Raw genomic sequence first — 13,582 nt, 5'->3', positions numbered from 1 at the left:
AGTAAATGAGCAGCCCATTGGTGAATGCAACTGATACGTTCCATGGCTGCTTTCAGGATGTGCGAAGCCACAAAATACATTTTTAAAGAGCAGTCTTGAACAAGTCAGGCTTGTCACAATGTGAGGCTGTCACCTAAAGGACTTCACCAGACAAGAGTAATAAAATTAAGTTTTTGGCAACAAAAAATAAAATAAAATTGGTGTAAAAACTATTCAAGGAATAAAAAAAATACTACTATATGACTCGTTTCTAAATATTTCAGAGTTGGGTAGGAACCCCAAAAAAGGTGTGTTGTTCATAAAAACACCAAATTATGTGCAGATTAGGATGATTTTTCTCTTAAATTAGGACATTGTACAGTGGAAAAAGAACATGTCACATGTATCTGTCTTTAAAGGTTTATAGCACTCTGAAAATGACTCATTCACACATGCAGCTCCGTGTCAGGATGTTCCAGTGTGGCACATGTGATCCATCACCTTACTGTCGATTCCAGTTTCTGTGAAAAGCTCCCGGGGGGATGGGGGGGTGGTGTTGAGGAGAGTTGCCATGAGTCAATACAAAACTGTTCCTTCCCCCCTCCACTCTCTGCTTTTAAAGATTCCCAGGGTGTGGAGGGGGGTCTTTGTCATTCTAGCTCTGTCCAAATGGATAAGGACCATGAATACCCTGTAAAAAAAAAGAGATAAAGTATTACTTTATAGTCTAGATGTGTTTTAAAACAAAAGACAGAATGACAGGTACAACTTGCACTTGATTATGGAAAAGCAATATTTTTCAGCAGTATTATAATTAATTCAATTAATTAAAATGATTATTTATAATGTATTTGTTTTAGCTCGAACACTGCCTTTATTGCATTAAATGAACTGTGACGTGCCCTAAACAGGAACGTTTTCTTGTGACTTGTAGAAGATTTGAGTGAAATGAGTGATGCTTTTCTCCACTCTTCTACGTACCTTTTAAAGACCTCGGCACAGGTCGAGTACCTGATGGGCAATCAACCAATAAATTCACCCTTGAATTACAGGGAACTCTTATCATATTGTTTACAATGAACGAGGAGGAAACCAAATGTACCTTTTAAGATGGACTGAAAGACTGGTCATGATGACCCACATCTAAACAACCATTAACATCAACAAGGACCCACACCAGTATGCATGCCACAAGAATCGATCCAACAGAAGACGTCATCTCTTCTATGGTTCACACTGCTCTCACCCACCTGGAGCAGAAGGACTCCTACGCCCATATGCTCTTTGTGGACTTCACATCTGCCTTCAACACCATGAATCCCCAGACCCTGATGGACAAACTACTCACACTAGGACTGGAGGGTCCTGGATTTCTTAACCAACAGACCACGTTCTGTAAGGATCCACAACTTCTCCTCCTCCGCCATAACCCTCAGCACTGGCTCTCCTCAGGGCTGTGTGTTGAGCCCCCTCCTGTTCATTCTGCTCACATATGACTGCACACCTACCCATCCAGGCTGTCACATTGTAAAGTTTGCAGATGACACAGCGGTGGTGGGATGCATCACAAGCAGTGATGAGTCTGGATACAGGCATGAGGTAGAACACCTGGAGAGCTAGTGCAGAAAGAACAACCTTCAAATCAAAGTGAAGAAAACGGAGATGGTCGTGGATTTCAGACGGAGAAAACACAACTCCCCCCACCTCCCGAATATAGGAAGATCTGCAGTGGAAGTGGTCTCCAGCTACAAGTAGTTGGGTGTATACCTGAATAACAACCTCAGCTGGGGCAACACCACCACCAGCATGATCAAGAAAGCTCATCAGAGACTACTTCCTCAGACAGCTGAGACGAGCTGGTCTGGGAAGCTCAGTCCTCACCTCCTTCTACAGGTGTGCAGTGGAGAGCATCCTGTGCTCCATCATCAATGCGTGGCATTGATGATGGAGCACAATGGAGGCTGCACAGCTGCAGAAAGAAAAGCTTTGCAGAGAGTGGTTAAGGCTGCACAAAAGACTGTTGGAGTCAGTCTCCCCACCATCACAGACATCTACACCTCCAGATGCAGGAAGAGGACCACCTGCATCATGAAGGACCCCACTCACCCAGCGAACACTTTTTGCCCCGCTCCCCTCAGGCAGGAGGTTAAGGAGCATTAAGCGTAGAACCACTAGACTGAGGAACAGCTTCTACCCTGAAGCTGTTAGACTCATGAATCTCTAACCAGAAAACCACTGTAATGGCACTTTAATTAGTGATATGGCTGTATTCATACCCATCTGCTCATCACCACAGACTCATGTTCAGGCTGCTGTTGTTACACCAAATTATTTTTACATTATTAGTGTTTAGCATATATCTTAGTGTAGGGGTGGGCGATATGGCTCAAATATAATATTGTGATATTACAGAGCATTCTGACGATAACAAAATTTTGCGATATAAAAAAAACATAAATCATAGTTATATATTTGACAAAATTAACTTAACATGTTGCTTTGCAGTATTACATAAAATGTAAAAAAAAAAAACCAAGGGGTAGGTAATTTTACTGAAATTACTTTATTTAGTAAAGTATTCAGTCTCCAAGTATAAAAATAAAAATGATCCTTCTGTTATTTAGATTGAAAAGTCTGCACAAAATATAGATCAATAAATCCACCACAAAAACTAAAGTGCAGGTGAAATTTCCCAAAAATAACTAAATAAAATTAAGCTTAATATCTGTTGAGCAGGGCAGCACGGTGGCACAACTGGTAGAGCTGCTGCCTTTCAGCGAGCAGGTCCCTGGTTCAAACCCCGGTCCAGGGGCCTTTCTGGGTGGAGTTTGCATGTTCTCTTCGTGCATGCGTGGGTTTTCTCCGGGTACTCCGGTTTCCTCCCACAGACCAAAAACATGCATGTTAGGCTGATTGGTAACTCTAAAATTGTCCCTAGGTGTGAGTGAGAGAGTGAATGGTTGTTTGTCTAGTTTGTCTCTATGTGGCCCTGTGATGGACTTGCGACCCGTTCAGGGTGTACCCCGCCCCTCGCACAGTGATTGCTGGACATGGGCACAGGCGACCCCCGTGACCCAAAATGGAACAAGCAGGTAAAGATAATGGATGGATGAATGGATGGATCTGTTGAGCATAAATGTAACATACAACAAAAATATGTTGCCTTTAAATGAGCTATAACTTCCAGAACTTGTAACAAGGTGATCAGCTGACCCTGAAGCTTGTGGTGTTTCAGCTTCCTCTGTTCCTGCAGGAATGATTCAATTCTCTGATGCTCTGTCTCTGATCACCCGATTCTGTTCTTAGTCCATGGACTGTGGAACTAAGGCCCTATTTACACGGACACGATGGGGGGGAAACGTAGTTTTTTTTGTATATTAATTAGAGGAAAAGATTTGCATCGACACGGCTGGATTTTGTGTTTACATGCATCCGGAGGAATCCCCCTGCCCTCCCGAATCTAATGTAGTTACCATGCCAGGTCATTAGATGGCGCTGTGAATTTTGTACCTTCACCTAATGCGCATACGTGCTGCCTTGGCACGCTCCTTTCCTCTGGGCTAAAAGTTCAGCTAACAACAATTTAATAACAAGTTTAAGGTGGATTTTGGCTGGATTGTGGATAAGAGTCGACAGATTTGACGCCAAGCAGGACTGCTTCGTCTAACAGCTCCACACCGGTCGCTGAGTGGACCAGAACCAAGTCGACGATGTCAGACTTTACTCTGTGATAACCAGTAGCTGATTTACAGCAGGTAAATCAACGTTTTAATAATGTTAGCTTGTGTTTACTTCGATCACAACAACCAACTGAGTTTTTATTTTTCCTGAAAGAAGAAGAAGCTGTCCTTCCACCAGGCGGACCGGTTCTGAACAAGGCTCAGCCCAGGTGCAGTGCAGGAGGACGTCGAAAAGAGAGATGTTGGATGAACTATTTATTTTAAATTCCCCTCATTTCTTTTATTCAAGCCATTCAATGTTTTAAGCTGCATTAACCAAAGGAGTAACAGCCTGAACGAGCCAGCAGAACAATGTGGGACCAGTATATCCAGGATGAAAACAGAGCAGAATCCAGTTCATTAATGAAGTTTACAGTTAACTTGTTTTTAATAGTGTGTTCAGTTTAATTATCAGTGTTTGTGTGACATAAAGTTTGCGGTGTTAAATAAATAAATAACATTAAACCTGATGACTTCATTTTCAACTTTAGTGTTCACGCTATACGTTTAGCTATGTTATATGTTTAAATTTGAATTACATAAATGTCCAGATAGCTTCATTTAGCTCAGAGCTTCAATATATCTCGCACACTTACATAAATACTGTTTATTATTATTAAACTGTTATTATCTAGCACATTTAGTATGTTTTAGTGCAGCGTGACGTGTGCACATGCCACATTCTATAAACCGCGACATTAGAACTGGATCAGACTGTCTCTCTTTCATCACAGATGTTGGTCACAGCACCTGGAATCTGATGTAGATTAACTACGAGATTAAAAATATATTCCATCAGTCGTAGTTCTGAAAGCAGTGTATCCACTGCCATGTTGATAGAAATATAGCGTCTGTCCGCACGTGCGTATGTGGTTTAACACAAAACCTCAGTGGGAGATGTTTACATTATCAGCGGGCGGTCAGCGAAAAACCTTCACTCTGGAAGGTGGGTTCAGAAAACTCCGGATTCAAAGGAGGGGGGCCACTGGCAGAACAGCAGAGAGAAAGGAACGGATCCACTCAAAATACGTGCCGTGTCTAAGAGACAGTTGAGCTGCACGTGTTTGTACAGGCAGTTTAGAGTGGGGGAGACGCAGCCCGCACCAGCAGCCCAGAGTAGGTTGGGGAGAGACAAAAAGACCGAGTGGCAGCTTAGAGTGGGGAGAAGGGAGAGACAGTTGAGTTGTCTGTACCTGCGGTTTAGAGCTGGATGGAGATACAGCTGAGCCGCGCGTTGTTTGTTTTTAGCTTTTTAGCTAGCTAGTATTGCACACAGCTAATTAGCGTCATGCTAGTACCGACAGGTGGAGGGGGTGCGTGCAATTCGGTGTGGTCGTTCGTCGCACTCGGTTCTCTTAACGGGGCGGGGCACCCTGATGTATTATGTCATGAAATTAGCATATCATTTTTTTGCACGGGCAAGCTTTTTTTATCGGTGTTATTGTGAACTATATGATATGGTCCAGCCCTATCTTAGTGTATATTTTAAATCATAAATACTGTTTCTTTTTCTTTTTATACTTTATATTTCTGCAATTTTTGGATGTAACTGGACCCTGAGTACATAATTTCATTCCACCTCATGTACCACATGCGATGTAAATGACAATAAACTAGGGATGTACCGATCCACTTTTTAAATTTCCGATCCGATCCCGATACCTAAGTCTAGATCAGCCAATACGGATCCAGTTCCGATATCATGATCATCATTGATTTTATATAAGGCTGTAATAATCTCCTCTCAAGTACAATTTGTACAAATATATTCATGCATGTCCAAAACGGCAACTTGAGGTAAGTTGTATTAATGTTGGATAAGTTTTAATGTCAGAATTAAATTCTGCTAACACAAAACATGTTTCTTTTTATTCCTAGTTTTAAAGTGGATATTAAAGTGATTAATTTAAGTGATTGTTTAAAGTTATTTTATATTTTTTTAAATAAGGGGCAGATATAAGAATTATTTTTCTTCTTTCTGCACTCTTTTCATTCAATGTTTTATTTTTGATGATTTAAAAAAAATGTTTCTTTTAAATGAATGAATAAATGAATAAAATAAAATAAAATAAAATGATAAATGGCTTCAAACATCTGCTAAGTTCATGGCATAAACCAACAGACATGTTCCTGTTTTTAGTATTTTACATCACTTTATAATGTAGCCGTTTTTGTTTTTAATATAATTTTCAAATCACATGTTTTTTATGATTGTCTACTGTTGTACTGATAAATATCTCCTGGAGGGTAAACTATATCTTGGCTGCAAGTATCAAGCTGTGAAATCCTTCGTTTTCTACAACTGATAGTGGTTGGTCATTAATTATGATGAAGTTTAGCAACTTCTCAGTAAATATTTGAGCTCCGTGGCTTCAGCGATGTCTTCTTCTTGTTCAATCTGAAGCAGGCAGCCTGATTTGGGGCAGCCACACTCAGTCTGTCCCTCCTCAGAGATGGGCAGACTGAGCGGGGCAGATTGGATGCAGCGGGACGGGGTCGAGTTGCCTGTTGTGGGTTGAGCAAGGGCAGTGCCCCGCTGATGTCCATCGTAAAACTAACTTTACCGCGGTTTAATGTGGCGCTATGGCTCTGCAGACATTGCACGATGCTGTCTTGTTTTGTGGTGTTTCTAGTGTAAAATACTTCCACACAGCAGACATGTTTAGATGAAAAGTTTGTCAGCCGTTAGCCACAGTGCTGATAACTCAGTCCTCACGTTGTAGCTGGCTGCAAACTATGAACTGGATTTCCTGAATGTGAGGCGGGGCTTATTACTCTGGGTTCAAGAGACACGCCACCGTTCAGGAAATCCATTCCACAGTTTGAAGCCAACATGCATCATAGATCGGAAATATCGGCAGGTGGATCGTAAAAATCCAATACGTAAATTATGCTGGTATTGGAGGCCGATACCGATACTGGATCGGATCGGCCCCATCCCTACAATAAACTTGACTTGAACTTGAAAATTAATTCCAAATACCAGTAATGCATAAAAAATGGAATTAACAACAATAATAAAATCAACACAAGACCAATAATAAGGAACAAGGATTTGGAAAATACTATTCTGAAGACAATTTACAGTAAGACAAAGCAATATTGAACCATTTCCTGCAGGAGCAATAAAGTTCTAGCTCATTGTTTCTTACCTTAATCGTTCAAGGATTCTTTTATTTAAAACTGAAAGAATTTATTTAGGTTTCAATTTTGCAAGATTTTGGATAAAGTTTGTTCATTTGATAAATAGTTTACTTTGGGATTTGGTTAGAAGAAGTTATGGCCAGATTGAGTTATTTATTAGGGCAGCACGGTGGCACAGTCTATAGAGCTGCTGCCTCTCAGCGAGAAGGTTGCCCCAGAACAAATCCCGGTCCGGGGGCCTTTCTGGGTGGAGTTTGCATGTTCTCTCCATGCATGCGTGGGTTTTCTCCGGGTACTCTGGTTTCCTCCCACAGACCAAAAACATGCATGTTAGACTGATTGGTAACTCTAAATTGTCCCTAGGTCTGAGTGAGAGAGTGAATGGTTGTTTGTCTTGTTTGTCTCCATGTGTCCCTGTGATGGACTGGAGACCAATCCAGGGTGCCCCCCGCTTCTTGCACAGTGACTGGTGGATATGGGCACCAGTGAGCCCTGAAACCCAAAAGGGAAGAAGCGGGTAAAGATAATGGACGGATGGAAGTTGCTCAGCTGAAATGACATAACCAGACCCAAAACTGCATCGCTTTCTCAGCTCCTTACTGTGTTGGTGCTGCGGGCCAGAGTTCACTGACAAGTTGAAGTAAATTACAATTACTGGCCAAGTATTTATTCAAATCCATGATGATGTGTAAAAGAAAAAACAAATAAATAATACCAGTAATATATTACATTTTACTAAATTGTAGGCCCTAAGAAATATTTTTTTATTTCATTATTGGTTTCATGTTGTAACAATATTTTGACTTAAAGTGTCTTATATGGCGGAATAATACAATTTTAATAAATAATTGAGAATAATGTCCCAAATTTTATGAATATGTACAAATTCAAACACAAATACAACAAAAAACAGAGCACGTGATGTTTCAAAATCTGCCTTTAAATCGTTTAGAAATTAAAAACCTTCCAGTCTTTTTGTAAAATAATGTTCCCTTCAGGACTTTAAATTCCTCCTGGGTTTTGTCTTTATTACAGTATATATGCTGTAGAGTAAAACTATTATACTGTTTTTGTGTTGTACTGACTCACTGATGAAGATGATCATACCTGCAAACGCAGAAGGGATGAAAAAGGTGACAAACCTAGCACCTTGCTGTAAGCCAACATGCAACACAGATGTGTGTCCCCCTCCCCCCCCCCCCCCGCCAACAACCCCCCCCCCCCCAAGAGATAAGTACCTGCTAAGCTAAATGGCCTAGGAGGAACACTGTTTCTTAAAGGAAAATTAAACTATCAACCACGTCTGACCTCCCCAACCCGAAAACAAAAACTCTTTGGATCTAGACAATTCACGTAAATGACATATTTTAGTTTGAAATCAGTGAATTTCGTCGAAAAGCAACTAGTTTGCAGGTATGAGATGCTGCTGATCCAGCCATCACCTTTTTTATCCACTAAAGGTTTCTCTGCTTCAACATGGAGTTAACAGACTTCACGTTTATCAGGAGGAGCTTTATCATTTTTTAAAGAAAAAAAAAAAGAATATATACAATTATAAACTTTCTTTTTAGTTCAAAAGTTTTGATGACTTTGCTTGTGAAAACTCCTGATGCACTTTCACGTGGAAACATTTGCTAAAGTGAGGCAGAAACACAATTCTGCTCTGCCTTGATCTGACCAACGCTTCGCTCAACAGTCCATATTTCCATGTGCGTTCTTCTTCAGGCATTTATCATCAAAACTTAATAAAGTCGTTCCTTCAAACTATAAAACTTTAAACTTCTCTGCAGAGACTCTGCTGCACTTTTCATACCAAGAAAGAGCATACTTGCAAAGTAAAACATGGAAATATATACTGCCTGGCTAAAAAAAAAGTTGCCACCTGGATTTAACTAAGCGAATAGGTACGAGCGTCCTACTGGATAATCACTGCATGGGCGATTATCTTTCAGCTGGCAACAAGTTATTTAACCCCAACTGGTGCAATGAGTTGCTTCTCATTTCTTAAACAACCATGTTTAAAGACGCATCGCGTGGTCGTGGAAAAGATGTCAGTCTGTTTGAGAAGGGAAAAATCATTGGCATGCATCAAGCAGAGAAAACATCTAAGGAGATTGTAGAAACTACTAAAATTGGGTTAAGAACTGTCCAACACATTATTAAAAACTGGAAGGAAAGTGGGGACCCATCGGCTTCTAGGAAGAAATGTGGCTGGAAAAACATCCTGAATGATCGTGATCGGCGATCACTTAAATGTTTGGTGAAATCAAATGGAAGAAAAACAACAGTAGCACTCAGGGTCATGTTTTAATAGTGAAAGTAAGAGCATTTCCACAAGCACAATGTGAAGGGAACTCAAGGGATTGGGACTGAACAGCTGTGTAGCCTTAAGAAAACCACTAATCGGTGAGGCTAACTGGGAAAAAAAGGCTTCAATTTGGTAGGGAGCATAAAGATTGGACTCTGGAGCAATGGAAGAAGGTCATGTGGTCTGATGAGTCCAGATTTACCCTGTTCCAGAGTGATGGGCGCATCAGCGTAAGAGGAGAGGCTGGTGAAGTGATGCACACATCATGCCTAGTGCCTAGTCATCAATGCAAGATCTTGGTGAAAAATTAATGCAACACTGGATAGAAATAGATGTTGTGACATTGCAGAAGCTTATTGAAACAATGCCACAATGAATACATGCCGTAATCAAACCTAAAGGCGGTCCAACGAAATATTAGCGTGGGACCTTATTTTTTTTGTGATTACATTTTTTTTTGGCCAGGCAGTGTATATTGAATAAATATTGTTGTTTTTTTGTGTAAATTATCCTGTTTGTAATCGTTTAAGATCAAAATTAAAAATGTGATTGATTGTGCAGCCTAGTGCAACCTCTGAAGTAATGTGCTAATTAGAGCCAAACTACTTTCTGCAGTTGCTTTACGTTTTAGGGGCGATACAGTCTCTTTGACTTGTAGGCAACCTCTTCAGCAGTTTCCATTTGATCCACTCACCAGCCCAGGAAAACATAATGTACAAAAGGATTTTAGTGTTTTACACACAGCTCACCTTTTACACAACTATTAACTTAGTTTATACCATGAAGGGTCAAACCTGAAAAACAACAACATAAAAGCACTTCTACTGTGTACATACCTGGCCATAAGTCACCATGGAAAGATTGGTTTGGAGACCATTCGAGGCTCTATTTACAGCATGATGAGACAGTCCGTTCTGATCTCGCTGAATCGGCTCTTGTGATGGTTCCCATGCTTCGTCGGGGTCTTGGAAGCCGTTGTCTGTGGCATCATGCTTATTCTTCTGTGGTGAAGCAAAGGGGTTAAAGTCTTCCTGTACACTGCGCTGGGGTTGCGTGTTGAATTCTGTCTCGAAGGAAGAAAGCTGCTGTGTGACGCCGAGGAGGCCTCCGACTTCTACACTGAGAATCACCCAGATTACATCTGTGGAAAAATAAAGCACAAACGAGCATGACACAGTTATAGTTAATGGAAACAAACCCAAAGAGTAGGTTTGTTTTGGCTAATTAGGCAAAAAAATCAGAGAATCTTTTACTCCTCCTACCTCCGTAGAATAATCCTGAGGCTGTACACATCCTCCACTGACCCTGATACATGCCTGGATTTGTGGGACTTCGCATCTGCACACTCACATCTGAGATTTCCTGCGGATCTAATGACTTCACCAAAACCGCATTTACATGCCCAAACTGATCCCCACCGATGTACTTAAGACAAACCCCCGGTGGCCATGACTCTGCACCTACACCAAACATTTCAAAACACAGTCAAAACAAAGTTAGTGAATAAAACGTGACTGTGATATAACCATTATGAAAGGCTATTTTATTTAGGTGTTTATGTTAAGCTAATGGCACGTACCTGTGTTTTGTATTCTCCAGGTTTTTGTGAACAACGTATCTGGAGGGATCGACTCTCCTTCCCCAATTGTAACATCTTCTACAAAGGACATGGATGGTGTGTTGACGCTGGGGCTTTCAAAGTCATAATATGCACCAATAGCAGCTTGTAGGTTCCTGTTCCATCAAAAAACAAACAAAAGCTGTAATCAAGAGTCAACAATATTCAATAAACACTAGCCATGAATCTTGTCTAATGTTGCAACACGGGCAAACACCTAAAGGTTGGTCATTTAAAACTTTTGGAAGAACTCTGCTATTATAATGGTCCAAAAAACAAATAAATAAATGATAACTACTTGGCAAGTCAGGAGTCTATAACTTCTGCTTCATTTGATAAAAAATATTACCTTGTTTTAACCATATAAAGAGTCCATAATGTTGTTTTTCTTTCTGCATTTGATTTTGTAGCAAGCTGACTATCTAGTTGACTTGAGAAGGGACTATAACAAAGTCCACCAGAATATTGATTTCATTCACATTACCTACTGATGCTCTGTTACAGTTTGTTAGTGTAGTCCTGTACTATAAGCTACAAAAATGGCTTTGATAATCCAGTAAAGTCATATCACTGATTCACTGGTCACAAACCACGAGGTATTTTTAATTTGCTGATCGGAGCATCTTATCAACATCCTTAGACTAAGAGTTTTCAAACAAGTCATGTTGCTACAGTCAGAAATGATCACTGTCTGATTTTCAGTTATGATTTCAAACTTTAAAGAGACATGTTTTATGATTTTTAAGTATAATTGTACTGCATAAGTCTTTAAACCACACATCTCCTGAAGGACTACAATCAGGTAATTAATCTAGGTAACTAATGCAAAACATCTTGATCAAGATTACTCATACTCGTTTTCGGGTCTTGGTAGATCACAACTGGTTATGCCATTCAGCTAAGGTGAGGGTAAATGACAGGCCATTGTATCACATAACTTCATCCCTCTCTAATTCATTTTTCAGATATCAACGATAATATTCCTCCTAATTCAAATGTTATTTAATAGCTAGAAATTCAAACTGAACACATCTGATATAACATTTCTACTGGAATAAAATATATTTCTCCACATTTGAGAATGTGTTAGGAAAACAAGACTTTTTTTTACTGATTGTTTTAACCTTTACCAACTAGACTGGATGTGCAGGGCAGATATTTATAATTCAGTGATTCATAGTCAAAAAATTAGTTGGAGGTTATAATTTATTTCTGGTGCATCACAATGTTCACATGAACAATTTTGAATTGACTTCATAATGTAAAAAAATATATATTAATCAAACATTCATAATGTCACAAAGGTGGGGCTTTAAACTGTGGCGGTTCAGTGCATGGACAGTTTATGGTGCACATACAACAGAGGGCAATAATGAAATGGCTGACTGAGATATACTGCATACACTGTCTGCACTGAAAGCCAGTGTTTTAAATTAATTTGGGTATTTAGGTAAGGGGGAAAAATGACATTGAAGAGAGCCACACTATATGCAAGTTGTGTACATTTCCACCTGAAAGAGGAAACACACTCCGTGAGAGCTGCCACTAACATCAGGACCACTGAGGGAGCAGCATCAACTTGTAGGCGAAGCCAATCACAAAGTCCATTTCAAATTGTACTGCGTCGAATGTGCATCTGCATTCACTTGTTTAAGACCAAGGCTTTAGCCCTATACTTTGCACTTTGACACAAAATTCAACCACCTGAAAACATTAAAGAAAGCAAGTCGAATCGTTCTAACATGTGAAGCATGGACAATCACATACACTTAAATCAATGAATGAAAACAAAGGTAATTGTGATGTTTCTCATCTGAATATGCTGGCTGTGAATTTGACACATGACATTCTGCATAGGTGACTTTAAATTTAATTTTGACAACAAATAATTTACTTCTGTTTTAATGCGCCTGAATAAATATGGTATACTGGCTTGCCATACACACAGGCGCTACTGAGAGTTAGTCTGAGGAGCTCACCTTAACTAGCTTGTTTAACAGTTATGTAATGTTGCAATAGAACAATCTAAACGTAAAGGTTCATAATATACTTTACTTGCCTTTTAGCTTCCGAATCAATTTGTTTCATATTTTGCGAGCTTTACTTAACGTAAATCGTAGACAGAACAAACTTTACGTTAGCCCTAAATTCAGTTAACAACCGTTTACCGTAATGGTCCGATAAAACGATCTATTTTAATATTATTTTAACGCCGTATATGACTACCGCCAATTTTATTTTTTTTTCCATTGTAACATGCTTTCTAGCCACCGCAGAGCTACCGGGTTAGCGTCATGTTGCTGGTCAAAAACAGGCCCTCCCGGAATCCGCGGCCTCACCAGTTGGTCATGTCCAGGAAGAAGGCGCAGCCGGCGGGGTTCAGCTGGAAGCCCAGCAGCCTCTGGAACTCCGATATGAGCACGTCCTTGTCCGTGGTACCCATGCAGCTGAACTTCTGCATGAGCTCCGCATCCACGTCCATGTCCGTGCCCTCCATGGGTGGCGGGTGTCCCGTGGCGGAGACGGGATGGTGCGGGAATCCTCGCTCAGTTGACTCGGAGGCCTCGTCCAGCCATAACAACCAACTCAACAACAACAACAACAGCCAGTGCGCATGGCACGAGCGCGAGTGGGGTGGGGGGGGAGACGAGATTTGACGTCGCAACGACGGTGCGTCACCTTCGACGTCATCTGTTGCTATTTGTAGCCTCCTTTTCATTGGTTTGTCAATGAAATTCACGTCTTCCTATTCTCAGCTCAGCACTACCAAAGAAAAATGAGATTTTTCAGTGACTACGTCGATCATGCCACCCA

General features: G+C 40.5%; 1 protein-coding gene across 1 annotated transcript; it reads right to left on the bottom strand.

Moving 5' to 3' along the window:
* Positions 1 to 204: 204 nt before the first annotated feature.
* ilrun (inflammation and lipid regulator with UBA-like and NBR1-like domains) lies at positions 205 to 13,362 on the bottom strand. The gene is made up of 5 exons (XM_037679322.1): positions 13,108 to 13,362; positions 10,730 to 10,884; positions 10,413 to 10,610; positions 9,987 to 10,291; positions 205 to 670 (listed from the first exon to the last, which is right to left on the bottom strand). Exons 1-5 carry the CDS (start codon positions 13,263 to 13,265, stop codon positions 635 to 637), a joined length of 852 nt encoding a protein of 283 aa, XP_037535250.1. The 5' UTR covers positions 13,266 to 13,362; the 3' UTR covers positions 205 to 634.
* Between the last annotated feature and the right edge of the window lie 220 nt (positions 13,363 to 13,582).

The sequence above is a fragment of the Nematolebias whitei genome, chromosome 7 (genome assembly GCF_014905685.2).
Source record: "Nematolebias whitei isolate Nwh7 chromosome 7, NemWhi1, whole genome shotgun sequence".
In the NCBI taxonomy this organism is placed as follows: domain Eukaryota; kingdom Metazoa; phylum Chordata; class Actinopteri; order Cyprinodontiformes; family Rivulidae; genus Nematolebias; species Nematolebias whitei.
This window is presented reverse-complemented; position numbering and strand designations above follow the sequence as displayed.